We start from the raw sequence: 19,851 nt of genomic DNA on the forward strand, positions 1-19,851 counted from the left end.
AGTTGTATTTGTCTGGAAGCTTTAATACAAGCTGTCCTTTTCCTGGCAGTTGGCTCTTGTGATGATGATAAATTCACCCTCAGTGGATTTGGATGTTGACATAGATGTTTTTAATTGTCTTTAATCTCGTCTGTCAGTGAAACTCTTCTGTTTGTCAGAAGGTTAACTTTCCCTGGTATTGCTCACACAAACTTGTTTTCCTGGATATATTATTTGAAGTATTGCATGTTCTAAAATAGAATTGTAGTTCAGTGAAGTATTCCAACTTTCAGTCTTCAAAGAGCATTTCTGATCTGAATTTGATTAATATTTATTGAGACTTCAAAAAGGACTTAAATAGGGGCTTAATAAAGAAAAGGTTTGTATAAAGCATTCTGGGGGGTAGGATCATATGTTGAGATTGAAGTAAAAATTTTCCAATACAGAAAATAAATTTTGTTTTAGTCAGCCCTTGCTAGACCATCCTTCTCTCACTGCCAAGTTGAAAAATCTGTTTGTAGAGCTCTCAGTATGCAGGTGGTAGGAAGCTATTTGCTAAAAATGCCATTTTTTTATAATGCATTCAGTTTCATGACTATCACATTTGTCTTGTTTAGTGAAGTAAGGACTGTGAACTTTTCCAACATCCAAACATATACTTGAGATGTTAAAGTTTACCTATCATGTGAGGACATCACAATATAGTGGTGTCATTGTTGCCTAAATAAAGCTCTCTTCTTTGTGTTCGTGCAGCCAAATGGAGAATTACATTGGGGAGCTGCTTGGTGTTTTAAAACAAACTAGTGTTTGGACAGGTCATAACCTGGATTAGACTATTGACTTGGTTTAAGATGCAAAAGCTTTTATACTGGTGCAAAGCAGGGGCAAGAAAGACTGAAGTGAGGAGAGTGCAGAACGACTTTTGAGGACTCACTTAGAATGACTCTACAACTTTATATTAAGACATCTGTATTTGCCTTTCAAAAATGTGGCAGAATTCCAGTACTTCTGTATTGTGGGTGGAATTGAATGAACGAGGTTTCAGAAATTATTTATTTTAGTAGCTGATTTCTTTTGTGGGATTCAGAGTGAGAAAGGAATTCCAAGCAATACTGGAAAAAATTTTAGAAGTGTTGTTGACACACACCATGAAAGAAATGAATACTAAAATTAGAATCATAAATATTAAAATGTCCTAATTAATTTACAGAATGAATAGCTGTCATAAAACATAAGGAAGTTTTATGTAAATTACTAGTACAAACAATAATTACACAGAGCATTGTGTAAGTATGGGAGAAATCTTTAACCTGGCTTTTTTTTTCTGGGTAATTTATGGGTTTTGAATGTATTTTAACTGATTGTGAGGGTGTCCAAGTTATTTAGTTTTGGTCATCATGTTCTGATAATAAATTGACATTGAGAGAGAGAAATTTTAAATATTGAGCAAAACTGGAAAAAACCCACCGAGGTGAGTATATTTCTCATTCTAAAGAAAATTCGTTGACGCTCTTAGAGTTTGTAGATGGTAGCTTTCATTAAATCCAGGAGAAGGATTTGTAGAGACATAAGGCTTTTGCAAGTCAGACCTAATTATCTAATCAGTCAGATCAACCTAATGTTTGAAGAGAGAAGGTAGTAAGGAATATACGTTCAAGGGCATATTTTTATAGTTAATTGAGACATGGATCCTTTGTCCAGACGCAACACTGAAGCTATGAAGCTTTGATTGCTTCCCCTTTTTTTTTTCCTCCAGAAGAAGGGATCTTCCAGTTCACAGATGCATTTACAGCTGTGTGCATTATTGCAACAAACTAGTGTCTGTTGTCCTGTTTACTTTTCTGAAAGTGCATTGTAAATCTATGGGGTAGCTTAATGGAAAGGGAGTCCTTCCAGAACTCCAAATATTCTTTGTAAATGTTCCCTGTTAGGTAGAGCATAGGATTTGGGTCATAAAATAAGAGGAAGAATTACTTTTAGAAGTTAGGAATCAGAAGCATAGGATAGTGTGGACTAAATGGCTTAAGTATTCCTGTCCAGTAATTAGTGGAGATAAACACATCTGAAATATTAATCTTCAGTTGGTTCTTTAATGTTTTATTTTGTATCTCATGCTGTGCTATGGGAAAAATTGAAGGAGATAGTTCAAACAGTTCTTGCTGTTACTCTCTTTCGATAGGCACTATTATGTGTATGCAAAATCACACTGCCAACAAAAATCATCAGTCTGAATTTGTTCATTCTTTTAAGGTTGCTTATCAGTAGAAACATAACAGCATTGTGACTAACTAGTTCTGTCATGGAAATTGGAGCACAAACTTGCCTCATCTGTCCCTTTACAGAACATTTTTGCGTAGTGACGCTGAGGCTTACCACTCCTTGTCTCTGCAGTGCTGGGAGTGAGAGTTCCCACTCTTCTTGCCACTTTTATGTGTATGATTTGCGTGTTAGTCATCTTGGGATTTAAAGTGTCTGATACATTCCTTTAGTTCTGGATGGTGACATCCAGTCTTTATACAATCTGTGTATGTGTATATGATGTCCTTGTAGGTAGATTGTGCTGTTTATTACACATCTGTATTTCACTTATTTCAGGAGACTTGATGGTTTTTCCTGACTAGAATTTGTGTTGGTATATTGTAGTAATACTTTCTAATCGATTCAGCTGTGTGTGTGGGTGTATAGGGTACCTGCCCACTTAACTTATTGGTACTTTCATGAAAAATAAATCAAAATTGCCCTTTAAGTCTCAAAATGCTGTAGAGAATTACATGTTTCTGCTGTCTTTATCTCTTTCTCTCTGTTTTTGTATGTCACTTCTGTCATTATTACTCTGTGATGTTGACATCGGCAAACATTGTAAAGAGGCCAGAAGTAATAGAGGGAAAGAAAATGAAGGGGAATTACATTATTTAGTACAGATAACAAGAGCATGTCAACTAGATGAAATGGAGCTGGGAGCTGCTCAGAATAAAATGTGAGCAGACTATTGCTTTTTGTGTATCATCTCTCCCAAAATGTTTTGCCCTGTTAATACCTGACCCTTGAGCATCATATTTTGGCAATAAGGCATTTTGAGAAAGATAGAGAAGTACTGGTATCTAAATCCCAGAAACTCTTTTTTGGTGCTTTTTTTGGTGCTGTTGACAGCTTTTGACTTCTTGCCCTAGTTTCTATCACTGATTTCTGAGAACCAGTAGGATCATAACATGAGGTAAGAGACAGAGCTGTCAGCCATCTGTGGACAAATAATTAAAAGTTTAAAAAGATTAAATGCCTACTCAACTAAGAAGAAAACAGATGATACCCATCGTTCTAGCTCTACTACTATGTTTCTAAAGGCTATCTGAACAAATAATTCTCAAGACTGGAATACAACCTCAGAATTCCTTCAAATGCAGCATAACAGTTTTTCTTGTACATTTTTCTTCCTGCTTCTTTAAGAGGAGCTACTGTTGCAACTATTTTGAGGAACTACAGCTTTGTATTTAAAACTTCATTTCAGCAATAAAAATAGATGTGAATACTTAAAGTATTATAACTATTGCAATATCTGATACTTGATTTATATTAATTTACAGCTTTGGTTTAGGATACTAAAACAGTGACTTGATTTTACTGAAACTATACAATTCCTTCTCTTTTGAAGCTGGTAAGGTTATGATGATCTGTTCTTATTGCTTAAATAATGAAATGGCAGGTTGAGGAGTAATAAAACTTGTATTCCTGTTCTTGATTTGGATTTCCATGTGTAAACCTCAGTTCTGCTCCTATTTGTCACTTTATTTTGGCTTCCTACAGAACTCTTGCCCATAAAATGACAGTCAATACCCAGTTTTAATTATGTTATGTTGAATTACAAGGCTGGGATTTAACGAAGTACTCCACGTGTTTATAGATGGTTGCAAAGCAGTGTCTAGACCCTGTAGAGGGTTCCTTAGGTGTTTTCTTTTTTACCAGTTGTTGTCTTATCTGACACTAATGTTGAACATGAAAGCATTTGAAAATGGAAATTTTTTTTAGTTGTATGTATATACATATTTGTTCTTTTTAATGCTCTTAAATAAACACAGTAGTTGTATGACATACTAAATGTTCTCTTGTGTGAGAATATTTCTCAGTGGTGTGGAAGGTCTTGACAATTTCTGTTCTTAAGCAATCTAATATGACGTACAGTATATGTGAATATAACCATTATTTCCTCTGTATCAACAACTCTTGTTGTTAGCACTGCCTTTTTAAATAGAACAATGATTGTTCTACTGTGTGTTTAAGACAAACAGGCTTGTTATATAACTTGCAACTATAGATACTGGAGAAATACAGGTAAAAGGTTTGCCTATCTGTAAAGAAGTTCTCAAATACTGCACACTGTCTGGTAAATTAAGATCTTTCACGGTGTATTTTTACACACCTCTTTATGTTCTGTTTTGTAATTACTTCCCAGTGTTGTGTTAATAGAATACAGGTAGAAATAGCTTATTTCTTTTGACTCCTCCTTAAGGTCAAACATTTATCCATACTGTAGTTTTTAACTTTTACGTGGTAAAAATCTGAATATTTCTCACTGCAGTCTATCTGTCAATATTTCTACAGTTAATCAGGTATGCAGTCAGAGACAGTAGGGTCTTGTGGTTTTCATGACAAAACTAAACCAGCAAAACCACCACTTAATTGAAGGAAGCATAATAAATTCTTCCAATTATGTTCCTCCACTCTGAATAATATCCTGGTATCTAAGTTAACAGCTTGTAGAGAGAACTTGTGCTATTAACCGTTCTCACTTAAAAATTACACTACAAAGTTCTCAGTACTACCACAAATAATTAAAATTAGCCTGAACTTGTCAAATAAAATTACAGTTATTTTGATTCTTTTGAGCATTTTTGTAGTATCATTTGCAAAGATAAGGATGTCTTTGTGATTAGCAGTGTATTTCTTTGAGCTTCTGACAGTCTTCATGATGTAATCTTATTGGGGGTAAGTAAATTCCTCTGTGTTATATCATGTAAGTTTTATATCAAATCCATATTTTCATGGAAAAAATATGACGTAGCAGTGCCAGGTCCAGGGAGATTCTGCAGCAAGGCCAGAAACAACTGCGGAGCACCCAGTTTCTAGAATTTTGCATGTGATTGGCATGTTTAAGGTTTTGTTTAGTACTATGCAACTTGTTTGGGTTTTTCCTGAATGTAAAGATTTTTTTAAAAGAAAAATATGTGCTTTGGTCTTGCTTCAACCAGTGCTTGTCAATCAGCTGTATAATTCTGTATTAGTCAGAGCTGAAGTAATTATTTCACATTTGAAGAATAAACACAAGCATATGCACATACACACTTTCCAAAGCCCTCCTTGAGGACAAAGCCCTGAAATTGCACACACTGATAGCGCCTGTACAAGGTACAGGAACAAAAGTGGTCTTCAGTTAGCAGCAAGAGAATTGATTAGCAGCCAGATGTGTTGCGTTTGTGTTGCAAATTTTCTTGTCTCCTTACAGATAAGTGCAGTATCTGAATGTGGTGGACCATGACTCAGTGATTCAGCAGATTGTAAAGAAGGGTATAAAATAAGTCAAAGGCAGCAGGGCCTTCAGCTCACAATTCAATATAAAATTTATTTGTGAAAGACATCTTATGGCAAACTGTCAAGTGTATGCACTGTTCACTCCCCATCATTATCTAGTACTCTGTTGCATTAACTCCTCTGTCATTTGTCGTTAAAATTATTTACTGCAGTATATTCCATTCCTGTGTCTTAATAAAATAGTTGTGAAGTAGTAGTGAGTGATTTTTTTTTTATGACATTACTTTTTCGTATTGTATGTGAGGAAATTAAATGTTATTCCCATGTGAGAGAGGATGTCTCTGTCAGAGACAGTACCAGAATCCTGATTTTGTGGCTTTCACTTCAGGGTATTAGTTACGAGATCATCTTTCTCCAATATTAGATTTCATACCTTTTCTTTGACAAAGGTAGTTTCAAAACTGTATTTGCCTAATAGATGCAATGATAAAAAGTGTCCATATTTACATGTGTGGCTGAAATAAAAGTTAGGAGAATGGTGAGTGGAACTTACGTTAAAAATGATCTTGTAGTTTAGCGTGATGATAGGTAGTAATTGCTTTTGGCATGTGATGAAATGGTATTTCCCATATGTTCTTGTGTGGAAGTTCTTAAGTGAGATAAGTCTGTCTAAAATATTTGTGGAGCCATTTAATTTTGTAGTATATTCACCTGATTTACTTGTAACAGAACTTTGTATTTGCTGCGTAGGAAAAGATTCAGCTGTATAAATCAGTCTTCTTTTCACTATATGCACTGCTAGTGTCCAGGTGTCAACGACCTGATATTGAGGGGTCTAATAGGTGCAAGAATAGTAACTCTGATGAATACTTATGCTTTGCAATGTTGGGCATTAGCTGTGTGCATACTGTTTTACCCCATGGTCAATTCAGTATAGTTTACCTACTCAAAGGGCAGTTACAGCAAGTTTGTGTTTCTCTCTCCTTTACTGTGGGGCAAGAACATGTATATGGTCAGATGCCATTGAAGAATAGTCATGCACCTCTTTACCTGTGGTGATTAGTGTGGCCATACCTAAATCAGCCTGTTAAATTAAAATGTTTTATTGGAAGTTTTAGTAGATAGTAAAGCAGTCAGTTTTAACTTTCTCTCTGCATAATCAGAAGTTACGTATGACACTTTACCATAAAATAGCTATGCTTTTGAGCTGCCTTAATGATGATTCATCAATAGTGTCAGAAATGTCTGCAATGAAAAAAAAAAAAGTTGTAGAGTTGCTACGACTTCAAAAGAACATTTACTATTGTACTTCATGTGTTTAAAGACGTACCAATCTTGTGAAGGTTACCAGTGAGGTTAAATGTGCTGTATGGCACTAACTATGGACAAGAATTTTCTGTGTGCGCTCAATCAAACAATTTCCTTTACCTGTTCCTGCACACTGTTCTTCACTACATGCTTCTGTAAAGTGCCATACACCTCCCTCTCCACCTCCAGCAGAGGAAGTATTTTACTGCAAAAACCTAGCTGGGTTAGAGGACTCTGAAGTTGTTAAACACAAAAAAGCCATGATACGTTCATCCTCCTTTATTCCTTCTAGTTTTCTCCTTCATCTGTTCTTTGAGTCTTTTCTCCCACAGTCCAGCCCTGCATCATCTCCCAGCTTAAAAAGGGAAGTCTGTTCCCGTAATCAACTTCTGTTTTGCCTTTCATTTCTGTTTCATTTTTATGTACGCTGTATAATTACTGATTAGTGTTCTTTTCCTCTAGCTTCCACCAAAGTTTGAATTTGACCCTATGCTAGATTAAAATTGTTCTAGCTAGTGTTTCTGGTGGCCACAGACCATTCATGTTCATCCTCTATGATATGACATGAGTATTTGACAATTAGCCATATTATTTTTAAAATGTTGGTTTTTAACCGTGTTTTTCCTCATCCTCCTGTAACATCTGATTGTAGGAGTGTCCCTCCAAGACTCTTTAAGAATTCCCAGGAGTTATGGTTGTGTCATACCTTCTCCTAACACTGTACTCCTGTGCTCTGCCTCTCTCCTGCAGGCCTGTCTCATTTTGTCTGAATTTGATACCATCTCATCTCTTCAGTATATCTTCAGATATTTTCAGTGTCACTCTGAGCATGCCCTGTCTCAATCTGTTCCTTAAGCATCAACTGTGGCAAGCCTGTCAGAGTAAAGCTACAGTACTCTAGATCCTGCGTGATCTGCAGTGATGGTTTTTAGCATTATTTATATATGTATATGTATGATTCAAAAACTGATCTCTGTTTAACTTGAACAGAGTTTGGTGGTTTTTGTTACCCAGAAGCCTCGAATTAAATATTTTTTTAATGGAAATATGCATTTGTTTTAATGATTTTGTTTAAGAGTTCAAGAGATCCTGTTTTCCCAGAAGTGGTGTTGAAAAAGTGAAGTGTAAGCATGAGATGTTTGTTTCAAAAGTTTAGCAAGCTGTAGTAAAACGTGCCAAGTCTGTATAGCTCCCAGATGGTTAGTAGCACATCTGAAGAGAGCAGTTCTAGTACTTTAGGGGAGCTATGGGATTTCATATGCTGTTAAATAAAAATTGGCGAGATCCATCAAGTCTTCTACACTGAAGTCATCGCAGATGTACCCAGTTCTCAATAATTTATTCCTTTTTATGGCATTGCAGTAAAGAAGAGAAAATGGTAATTAAGTTCTGGTTATAATTGTATAATCTTTTGTAGCGAGGTGTACTATTCTACCAAAATCACTGTGGGTGGATAAAATTAAGTATAGTGTATCTCTATACTCACATAAATAGTAATTCAATACTTCAAAATATGATAGTCTTTTCTTAAAAATGCTTTATATTACTGGAGTTTAGATGCTTAGTTACAATGTATATACAGATTAGGGTTTTACTTTTGCTGGAAATACTAATTTGATATTCTGTAAAACCAAGATATGCCCATTATAATATTCTGTGATTACTGCTACATTAGATAAGTTTTTATAGTAATCCCAGAGATCTAAAAATTACTGGGTCTGTTTGTTGTAAGATTATATTTTGCTTAAAGTTTGTTTTCATTTAGCCAACAGATAATCATATTTCATCTTAAGTCATGTATCCCTGAGGTTGCTGATGTCTTAGTATCATATAATTGTAAGGAACACTAGGAGATTTTCTACTCCAACTGCTGCTCAAAGCAAGGTCAACTCGAGCAAGTTGCTCAGGATGTTGTCCAGTTGGGTTTTGGATATCTCCAATGATGGGGATATGTTTAAACAGAATTTCCTGTGCTTCAGTTTGTGCCTGTAGCTTCTTGTCCTGTCACTGGGCACCACTGAGAAGAGTCTACTTCCATCTTCTTCACTCACTGCCCCCCTTCCAAATCAGGTATTTTTAAACTTTGATAAGATCCCCCTTGAGCCTCCCCTTGTCCAGGCTTCGTAGTCCCGTCTCTCTCAGCCTCTCCTTATACGACAGATGCTCCAAGCCCTTAGTCATCTTTGTGGTCCATTGCTGGACTCATTCCAGTATGTCCATGTCTCTGTCATACTGGGCAGCCCAGAACTGGACCCAGCACTCCAGAGCTAAGGTAGATCACCTCTCTGCTGGTGATGCTAAGGCAGCCCAGGATGCTGTTGGGCTTCTTTGCCTCAGGGGCACGTTGTTGGCTCGTACTCAACTTCTTGTGCCCCAGGACCTGCAGGTCTTTTATCTACAAAGCTGCTTTCCAGTCAGTAGGCCCCCAGCCAACTGGTGCTTGGAATTAATCCCCACTTTAATGAGTATCAGAGGTTTCTGAAGGTTGATAGCATCACCAGTGGATGGATCTGTGATTTTTGAGTCTTATTCTTGTTTCTGAGATGTTATTTTTGATACAAGTTACCTTAATTTTTGAAGTGCTAGGTTTCATATCCCTTTTTCTGAAGTGAGATAAGATTCAAATGCATGTTACTGTGCATCAGCTGTGCCATAGCATGTGTTCCGAACATGTGTGCTCTCTTTCCATATCAGGCATATGGGAAGAAGTTCAGGTAGACCTCAGTGGAACAGCATTAAGCTAAAATTTGTTACTTCACTTTTGCCAGCCATGACATGGCAGTTTTTGCAGCTCAGCTGATGCATACAAGCTTGTTACCTGCTAGGCACTCAACTATATGTGAGCTTATTTACTTGCTAAGAAAAGAAATGGGAATAGCAAATGGAATGCTCATTAAATTTGTGTTAATTAAACCCAAAGCAGATGTCATATTTATACTGAAGTTTTCCTTTTCAAAACTAGTTCTCCCTCCCTATAATGGTAAAGGTCCCGTACAGTTCAGCTCAAAAAAGATACTGAGAGACAGTAAAATTATATATTTTTTAATTATTTATTTTATGACACTACCCCTGTGTTAGCTCACTTGTCATTTCAGCCAAGGCTTATGGTTTTCATAAAACATTTACTGGAACATTGACTTTACAACTGTATCTTATATCCTCAGGCAACTTTTTCAGTAAGGCATTTGATATTTAATACAGTATATAATCTTTTCCTTCAAAAGAATGAGGTAGAAAATTCTTTGATTAATGGACTATCTTTATAGAAAGGAATTTTATCCTAAATTTGCATTACTACAACAAGCAACATAGCTCAGTTTCTCTTAGTAAGAACAGTGTCCTTAGTTTTTTCCTGGAACAGCAATGGAAACATCTTTTTTCCTGAGTATTTAAAAGAATAGCACAGTCATGTTTTATCAGACTTTCTTCTTAAGGAAATCTTTGCACTGAAAAGATCAATATTGCACAGCCATATGGCTATCTCCACACTGTAAACTGGTAGTCAGCAGTCAGTCTTTTTGAGCAGGTGTACCTGCAGACAAATCTTCCTTCTCCAGCCCTCTTCTATTGTGTTTTGAGTCCTGGGAAGCGATTCCAGCATTCTGTCGTCACTTCTCTTGGATCACGCTTTCTGAGGCTCACAGGCAGAGTTGAGTAACTTACTGTTCATACACAGAACACACGTAGCACAGCATTTCTGTGAATGGACACCCTCTTTTCCCTTGCCTGTCTTTATTCTGTTTGCAGACTGTTGACAAATTGGCAGCAAAAGCCAACAGGATTTGGGGGAATATTTGCTTATATTTGGCACTCACTTCAGAGGTAGCATGTTCTTGCTATGAGTTTTTATCCCATTCAGGTTGACACTTGGAGCAATGACATCCCCTCTGTGGAATTAAAATGAAGATTCCTGAAATGTAACTTTTATCTTATATCTTTCTATTTGCAGAATGCCAGTGTTGTTCCTTTCTTTCCGGTTACCGATGTCGTTACTGTATTTGCCATTTTCCAAAGTCGTTTTTGTCATGGTTTAACCCCAGCCAGCAACTAAGCAGCACACAGCTGCTTCCCTCTCTCCCCTCACAGTGGGGTGGGGAGGAGGAAAGAAAAAAAAAAAAAAGTAAAACTCATAGGTTGAGATAAAAACAGTTTAATAACTAAAGTAAAAATAAAATACACTACTAACTAAGAATAATAATAATTGTAATGAAAAGGAATACAACAAAAAAAGAAATAACACCCAAGAAAAGACAAGTGATGCACAATGCAATTGCTCACCACCTGCTGACCGATGCCCCAGCAGCGATCCGCCCCTCCCAGCCAACCCCTCCCTGTTTATATACTGGGCATGACATTCCATGGTATGGAATACCCCTTTGGCTAGTTCGGGTCAGCTGCCCCGGCTGTGCTCCCTCCCAGCTTCTTGCACACCTGCTTGCTGGCAGAGCACGGGAAACTGAAAAGTCCTTGGCTTAGGATAAGTGCTACTTAGCAACAACTAAAACATCAGTGTGTTATCAACATTATTCTCACACTAAATCCAAAACACAGCACTGTACCAGCTACTAAGAAGAGAGTTAACTCTGTCCCAGCCGAAACCAGGACAGTTTTTTTTCTAAACTTTTTTGCTACACTCACAATATTGCGCCTTGCTGCATGGCCAGGACACCACCTAACTGAGCTGAGGACTTCCCTTACTCATGTAGGTTTTATTGTGCTATGTCTGTGCCAGGTCTTGAACAAAACTACAGTCTTCTACTCAAAAAGTAGTTCTTGCTAACTAAATGACAGCTTAAGGCTTCTACTGACATACGTAGAAAATGTGGTGATGTTTCCTTTAGTGTGAACACCTGCCCATGACTGAGATGACAAATGCACAGCTGGTGGCTAAACTTTGAGGAAATGTGAAAATTTATTGAAACATCCTTTGCTTAGTACTCAAATTAAACATCATACTTATCAGTGTTGTTTACAAATTAATAATACCTGAATCCTAATGAGAGTTTGACTTCAGTTGCATTGTTTTTCCAATCTATTTTTCTCTTCCCAGTTGGTTCAGAACTTTCTGAAGTCTTTATGTGACTGCTCTGGAGAACCTGGAGGCATAATACAAGCCAGAGGACTGAAAAATGGAGAAAGGAAAGGGAGGGAAGAATGGGGAGTAGGGGAAGATAAAAACTGTTTTCATATGAAGTGCATGTGAAAATTACTTTAGTTTTACCTATACTATATTAAAATTGTAGCATGTGTATCTATCAGGAGTAACTTTTTGTATCTTTGCAGTGAAATTAATGTAAGCATAGGGGTTCCTACACAGTTCCATAACAAAGGTGGATTTTGAAACAGATTTAGAGAGGGTGGCACCCCCCAGACTTGTTAATCTGAGGCTATCTTTAGGGCTGAAAGACTGCACCCCTGTAACTGTGTCTTATTATGCTGTTACAGTTCTTCAGTATGGTTCAAAACCCTAGTATGCATTTGTCCAAGTTTTAATTCTTTGTTCAAGACAAAGACCTACTTTTTATTGGTTTTGGTCAACTCTTCTGTTTTGTTCTGTTTTCTAGGGAAGGGCAACATATTATGAAGCTACTGTATACCTTCCCAAAGTTGAGTGATTTCAGTATAGCTGTTTATTTTCAACTTCCTTCTTATATTTATATATCAAAATTACTCAGATGTCTTTAGTATCTTACAGTACAGAAATGCAGGAGGGCAACTCCTGTATTTCAGCCTTTTTAGACTGAAAAGAAATTTTAAATTATGACTGTAGCAAGGCATGTTGTGTTCAGATTATATTTCTTTATGCCTGACTAAGGATAATTTTGACAATGAGGGGAATTGGACTCAGTTCAAGATTTCTAGTGTTAAGTCCCTGCTTTGCCATAGGTTTCCTATGTTGACTTGTAAATTCACTTGAGGCCAGTTGTACAGTAGTACTTAGCACCCATTTGGTCAGAAGAACAAATAGCCAGTTCCTGAAAACAGTTCAGCATGTCTTAGAGGGAAGTGGTTAGAAATTATTAATACTAATGAGATGCCATGGCACTTTAGGACAATGTCAGGATATAAATAGAAATATCTAATATCTTTAGCTATAGTGAGACTGTAATGTTGTTTTAACTACAGGTACCGAGAAGCTATTCACAAGTGGGATGAAGCACTTCAATTAACTCCAGAGGATGCTACGCTGTATGAGATGAAATCGCAGGTAAAGCATGACAATTCTTTATCAGTTTAGAAATTAAAAAAGAAAACATTATGCTTGTGAACAGATACTGTGCAACATTGTGTAGTTGTTGTGCGCATAAACTACAGCACAATTTAGGTTTTTCATTTTTCCCAACACAACAGGGTATCTTTTAAAGGGAATTAAAATAATCCTGTTATCGCAACCAATCACAATAAACAACGTCTTTGTTAGGACATGAATTAGGATGTTAGAATGTGGAAAAAGCAACTGGAATATTTAAAAATTGTATTGGGAGGAGCAAGGAGAGCCTTACTGTGATAGATTAGCAAATTTGACCATTAAAAATTTGCCTGCTCTTTCTAAAGACTTGGCTTAATACCGTCAACATTAAACAGCAATACTGTATGCAAAAGATATGCTCCAGTCTGTTTTCATATTAAGTATTACATAGATAAATCGGTCTTGGAAAAGAGCATTAAACAGAGTATACTTATGATGTCAATTCATCTGAGCCTTTATTTTAAAGCTGTTTTGAGGAAAAAGGCTTACAGCCATCAATGCCTCACTGAAGTTATGAGATCAATGTGTCTTTGTGTGGCTTAGATGGCAAAAATGTTTTTTGTTTGGATTGGGAAGCTTTTGTCTCCATCTGTATGCAAAGGTACAAAAATACGTGGTTTTTTTTCTGTATTAAATAAAAATACTGTTCTGCAGAAATGATTTTAATTTGGATTGAGGATGAGAACAAGAAATGCGTGGCTTCTTTCAACCAGCTGGACAGATTAGAATGGGAAAAATTATTTTTAGGAAGGTAGCTACTCAAAATATGGCTGAAAAATACGTTGTTTAAAGTTATGAGAAAGGAAAAGAGAAAGTAACATCATGGTACTTCAGTGAATGTGTTATGTAACTTTCAGGAAGCTTGCTATATGGTTTAGTTTTAAAATCTTTGTTGTTAACTGTAGTTTTTTTCTTGTATGAAAAAACAAAACAACACACTCCCCCTCCAAAAAAAAAAAACAAAACCCCAGCCAAAACCCAAAGCCAAAAAAACCCCCAACAAAATCCAAGAAGCAAAGCTGGCTATTTTCCAAGGTGTGGTGACTGCTCTTTTTTTTCCTGAATGCTATCACATCATCTCCTCACAGTCATGTTGTCTGTGAAGTGAAGAAAGTTTGATTCTGTGAAAGAATTAATTGAATAATCATAAACTCATTTCAATACAGTAATGCTGAAGGAGGCTTTCATTTTATAAAGCTGCAGAAGGTTTAGATCTTACTTGATTTTACATTTGGTTTGAGAAATACTTTATGGCTTTAAAGGTTTTTCTTCCTGAATTATTTTGGGAGAAGTGTATTGTTGGATTGCTTTGTCAACATACCATATATATAAAAGGGATCCAGATAGACTGTGTTAGGAAAAACTCGGGGAGGGGTGTGTATGAAGGGTTGATTTTTGACTTGGTTTGTTAATTTGAATGGTGTTGGTAGTAAGATGTAGTAATTGTTTTTACTTTAAATTGCTTAATTTTTCTAGTGCAATTCTCTCATTCTATATCCTACATGATGCTGAAAAGTGGGCATTTGTTCTCCCCACTTTCTCACCAGGCTAGATTTGTAGTCAATTATTTCTTCCTAACTTCTAAAACAGGAGGCGTATATCTTTTTTTGGGGGGGGGGGGGGGAGGGGGGAATTGCTTCATGCATGTTCAAGCCTTGTGGAAATTCTGCAGTGGTACTTTCTCTTAACTTGGGCACGCTTAGCATCAAATCTAAACGTTATTTAGATAGCATATTAGTATTTACAGATCTCCGATATGATTTAGGTGCTTGACTCCTACATACTTCTAGAGTTCTATGGTAACAAAACATCTTAAACCTGTAAACCTCCATTGAATATTTACTTTTATTTGGATGCCTTTACATCTTTGCTAGCTTAAATGAAAGATCTGTCTAGCCTAATATCCTGACAACTTCCAACAGCGGATGACTGGGAAGGAGTCATACAAATGGTACAAGCATGTAGCAGTACTTCCCCCGTGATGCTTTTCCCAGCCTTCAGCAAGCTTTGGCCCTGGGACTTCTCGGTGTTTAGAAGTGCTTGAAAGATTTTTCTTCAATAAATTTTTCTCATTGCTTTCTGCTCTCATGTAAACTTTTAGCACCTGCAGAGCTATGTGCCAAGGAGTTCCAAATCTTAATTATGCACTATTGGAAGAGACAGAATAATATAATTCTAGTTTAATTAGCAGCTTTCCAGGTTGCTGTAAAGGTTGACTTATGTAGCTGTTCATTTGTACGTTTAATTTTTAACTCCACTAGTAAAGAAATTCTGTTCGGATGTGAAAATGGTATCGGTCCTATAATTTTTTTTTTTACTATAGTTTAAAGATTTAACTCTGTTTTAAATAAAACAGACCACCTAGTAGGATTTCTTCTGGGTTGGAAAGAAATGGTTCATGTGCTCTGAAGCTGGCTCTGTAACACAGGGTGTTTTTGAAGTAGCCTGTATTTTGCAATTAGAATTCTTTTTTTTTACTTAAAGTCAAGAGAAAGCTGTTGAAAAGGACAGTTATGCTCAGTGGGACAAATTAGTGAATAGCTCTCTTGTAACAGTTCTTTATTATGGTCTTATGTGAATGCAGGAATTAAGCTAGCTCTCCAGAAGTACTCTATTTAATTGAAATTACATTAAAAGAAAATATTTTCACAGTGGAAATAACAGGAGAACAGGGAATTATGTTAGCTTACCAGGATCCGAACTATGATGCAGTGACTTATCCAAACGGATGCTTACTACAACATCCTTCAATCAGTGCTCCAGCTGCAATACCTAATACTGAGGGGTGGTGGCTTACTTGGCACCCCAGGCCGTGTATTTCAGCTAAATGGCAAAGGTGAGTTGGAGGAATAAGGCACACAGCTTTCCTGCTGACTAGGAGGAGCTGAGAAACCAGCTGTGTGACTCTGATTCATCTTGTAAAATATCTTTGCTTGTCTAATGAAGCAATTGGAGAGTAATCAAAGCTGAAAGAATAAAGGAACCCAGGCTTCTCCTTCCACCATGTCTTTGCTTCCTTTCCTGAAGAGGAGAGCAGTGCTGGGCAATTGCACTGTTTCTCTTTGGTTTCACTTTCTGATATTGCATAACACTTCTGTTACACTGTGAATGAGAACACAAGAAAAGTTTATGTACAAAATATGCATGTATAAAATTATTTCTTGAATCTTTTTAACAAAACCTCTAATCTTTAAATTGGTAACATCTCTTTAGTACACACAATTATTACAGATTTTTTTTTGCAGTATGACTTATGCTTACTGGAAGCTGATTAGTAGAATGCGTAATTTGATACCTTTCTACTTCTAAAGGCACTAATGTGAGCTGTAAAAATCCATTTTTGCCAAAATAGGAATACGTAATTCATTCCAAAAATATTGTGGTTAATATTTAAATGATACTGTCTTAGAGCTGACTATGTTATTCCAATCCAGCATACCAGCACAAATACTGCAGCTATTATTGTGTAGGTAAATGAAAAAGTTTTGGTAGCTCCAGATTTGGAAGAACTGTGCACCAGCTTCAGCAAGGGCTTGACCAGCATTGGGCCTATGAAAATCTGCCTGTCTTGGTATGTGAGTCACATACTGGAGGAGGTGATTCATGTTAAGAATGACTTTGTGCGATATTGAAAGATTCTTTATGGTCTATACTAATTTTCTTTCAGTGAGGAGAAGTCTCCTCAGGAAATAATTTCTTTTGAGAATTAACATTGGATGGCGTGTTTTGCACGGGCTTGAATATCTGTATATCCTGTTATATTTATTAAGATAATCTCATGTTGGATTATATAGCAGCTTCCCAGTTCATTAGGATTTCCTTTCTCAGCAGCAAACTTAATATTTTAAATACCCTGTTTAATATGCAGCTCAGATAAATACGCTAATGACACAGTAGGAATCTGTAAATATTTATAGTAAGTTCTTAAAGATCTGTATTTTAATGAATGTAAGACAAATGTCTTTCAGTATTTCTGAAGAGCAGAAATAGTGTTTAAAGTTCCCAGTTGTCAATGACACTTGCAGTGTGTTTCCAGAAAAACATATGGGAATTGTGGAATTGCTCAACTGCTTCAAAAACCCATTAAAGTTGATGAGATTTTTTTCCCATTGCTCTCAGCTACTCTTTGATCCATTTAAAAACGGATTATTATGGTGTGTGGAGAAGTTAGGGGTGCACTTAAACTCTTCTTTGCATGCAAGATCTTTCAGTGTATATACTTGATATTCTGTTACCAGCCTAAACTGCTCCCCTGTTGCAAGAACAGTAAGTGGCAAGTAAATGTTTATACAAGCAGTTCTTTTCTATATTTTTGTTGGGGGGAAAAAAATCTTTAAAACCCCAACAACAGCAGCCTAGTGTTGATTCTAGTATTAGACAAGTAGTATTGTAAGTATATTCAAAGGAGTGTATGAAGACTACCAATATTAATGCAGTCACTAAGACTGCTTGAAATTCATTGTGGGCTAAGTTTCTTAAACATTGACCTGATGATTTTATTGCTGCTTTGAATTACAAAGATGGAGGAACAGGCTTTGAGAAATTCTTTGAATTTGGGTCTGAACATTTGTATGCTGGACCACGTGGGACTCTTTCTTGGGTGAAGAGAGATGTCAAAGGACTTATGACATTATGTTATATGTAACAAACTCTCTTGGGAATCAGGCACTCTGCTATTCTGCACCACTCCTGAGCATTTACCTGGTTCATGTTGCTCGTCCAGTGATACTTCCACCTCAGATCTCAGATAATGTTGTCAAACACACTGTGCAACTGTGACAGGATTCCTGAAGTACAATACAATTGTTTATTTACTTGTTTCTATAAATATGGATACAAATGTAAACAGTCAGGTTTATCTCCATTTCATAAGCTTTTTGGATGTTTGTCATCAGCTGACTGAGGATCTAGTTTCTGTATAACCATGCATCCTCAATTTGCATTCATTGAACAGGACTGGGATTTCAGATGTATGTCTGTCTCTTTTTTTTAAATAGGCTAAACCCATGATACTCACATTCAAATCATTCCATTTCCCCTCTTCTAAAGGTTTTCTTAGTCTTGAACTCAGTGAAGAAATAGTATCAACTTCCACCCGTCCCTCTTCCTGCTTAAGAAATGATAAGGTTCCTAAGACATGATCAGACTCACAATCCCAAGTTTAGGTTATAGCAAATCAGCTAGTAATTGCTGATTATTTTTAATTTTTTTTTTAAACTGGGATGTAGCGAGAAGAGTTTACTGTCAAAACATTGATGTAGACTCCAGAAAGCTCCGTAGCAAAAAGCATTGCTGTGTGGTGCAACGGTAATTGCTTTGCAGCATAGATAAATGTAAACTGCTTATGGGTAGGAAGAATTGTACTCATCAGTGTTTTGAAATGGGTTTCTGGATGGAAAAAGGAATTGGGTCAGTTTCACTGGACTTGGAATGTATCTATATATAGTGATTCAGCTTCAAGCCAGTGAGCTCATCTAAACCCAGGAGTTACTCAGATTCATAACACTTCCAAAATACTGTGGGTAGGACAGGATGGGTCATTCTGCTGCCTGGATTTTTAATACTTGGTCGGTCTCCTGATGACAGTTGCTGTGTTTAATTGTTTTGCCACTGAATTCTTCTAATCTCTCAGGTATTTTTTTTTAAAGCTAGACCTATTAAACTAAGTCATTGTAGTTACATGGATGTTCTTTGTTTTAATGCATGTGATAATGGTAAGTCTATGTTGGAATAAAGTAAGTTATGAAAATCCACCTGCTGAACATCTTTATAAGACATTTCCCTCTAGTCACTTTTAATATATATGTGCACGAGAGTCTTGAGATGTTTTTTCTGCTTTGTAAGATTTTTTTTTCTAGTTGATTACTTTTAAGATGTTTTCTAATGAAGTGTTATCACTATAATTGGAAAATAAATCAAATATGCAGTGAAATTACTTAACTGTGAAACTTGAGTGCCATCCTGCTAATGAAGTTTGCAAAAGAAAATTCATCTGAGAAATGAATTTGAGAGCAACAGGAAAGGAATAGAATCTTAGCATATCAGCTCTTAAAAGGGTGTTCATGAACAAACACGCACATCCTCATCTTTACCTTAGGTGATTCTGGCAAAATAGCCCTTTTCTGTCATAGCTTGCTTCAAAATACATTAAAGACCTATTCTGCTGGTAGGATTGTCTCTTTTATGAAGGTTTCCCCAGCATAATTTTGGTAAGTAAAAGCTTAATATCTTCATACTCTCAAATGACAAGGTGATATTTGTGCATTTTTCTGAATGCATGGCCATCTAAAGACTCGATGCTAAAACATTAAGGGGTTTAAATGGAGTTTTCAGGGATACATAGTTCCTCTGTGAAGCATCATGCTATTTGTCTGGTCGTTGAAAAATACCTAATGCAACTGAGTTAGTTTCTCTAAAAAGTAAACATCTGTTTAAAAAAGAAATGTTACATCTGAGTACTCTACTTTATAATAAAGGGTTGTGACCTTTTTAGAATAATGCTTGCTTGTTCCTGTTTTTACTAGTAATCTGAATGTTTTGCAGGAAGTAACTAGCAGAGGGTGACAATTATCTCTGCTGTCAAAAAAACCCCACCAAAACCACATTGAAATCGGTGTAAATGTAACTTGAATCAAAAGAGATTGCACAGTTACTGATCAAGTAATGTAATTATATGCAGGTCTGGAATGATGCTGATGGCGGCTTGCAGTTTAGAGTCAACTGTACTGAAGTAGTCCATAAAGGATTAAAAGAGAGTCAAGAATTTGTTGTATTAAGTGCAATAGAGCTTC

General features: G+C 36.4%; 1 protein-coding gene across 2 annotated transcripts in view; it reads left to right on the top strand.

Moving 5' to 3' along the window:
• Positions 1–19,851, top strand: part of TTC33 (tetratricopeptide repeat domain 33) — a 47,759-nt gene that overhangs the window by 14,123 nt on the left and 13,785 nt on the right. For both annotated transcript variants that reach the window (XM_050913558.1, XM_050913559.1), the window contains exon 3: positions 12,937–13,018. In XM_050913558.1, the coding sequence (XP_050769515.1) occupies positions 12,937–13,018 (82 nt within the window). The remainder of the gene's footprint in view (positions 1–12,936; positions 13,019–19,851) is intronic.

This window comes from Gymnogyps californianus, chromosome Z (genome assembly GCF_018139145.2).
Source record: "Gymnogyps californianus isolate 813 chromosome Z, ASM1813914v2, whole genome shotgun sequence".
NCBI classification, from domain to species: Eukaryota; Metazoa; Chordata; class Aves; order Accipitriformes; family Cathartidae; genus Gymnogyps; species Gymnogyps californianus.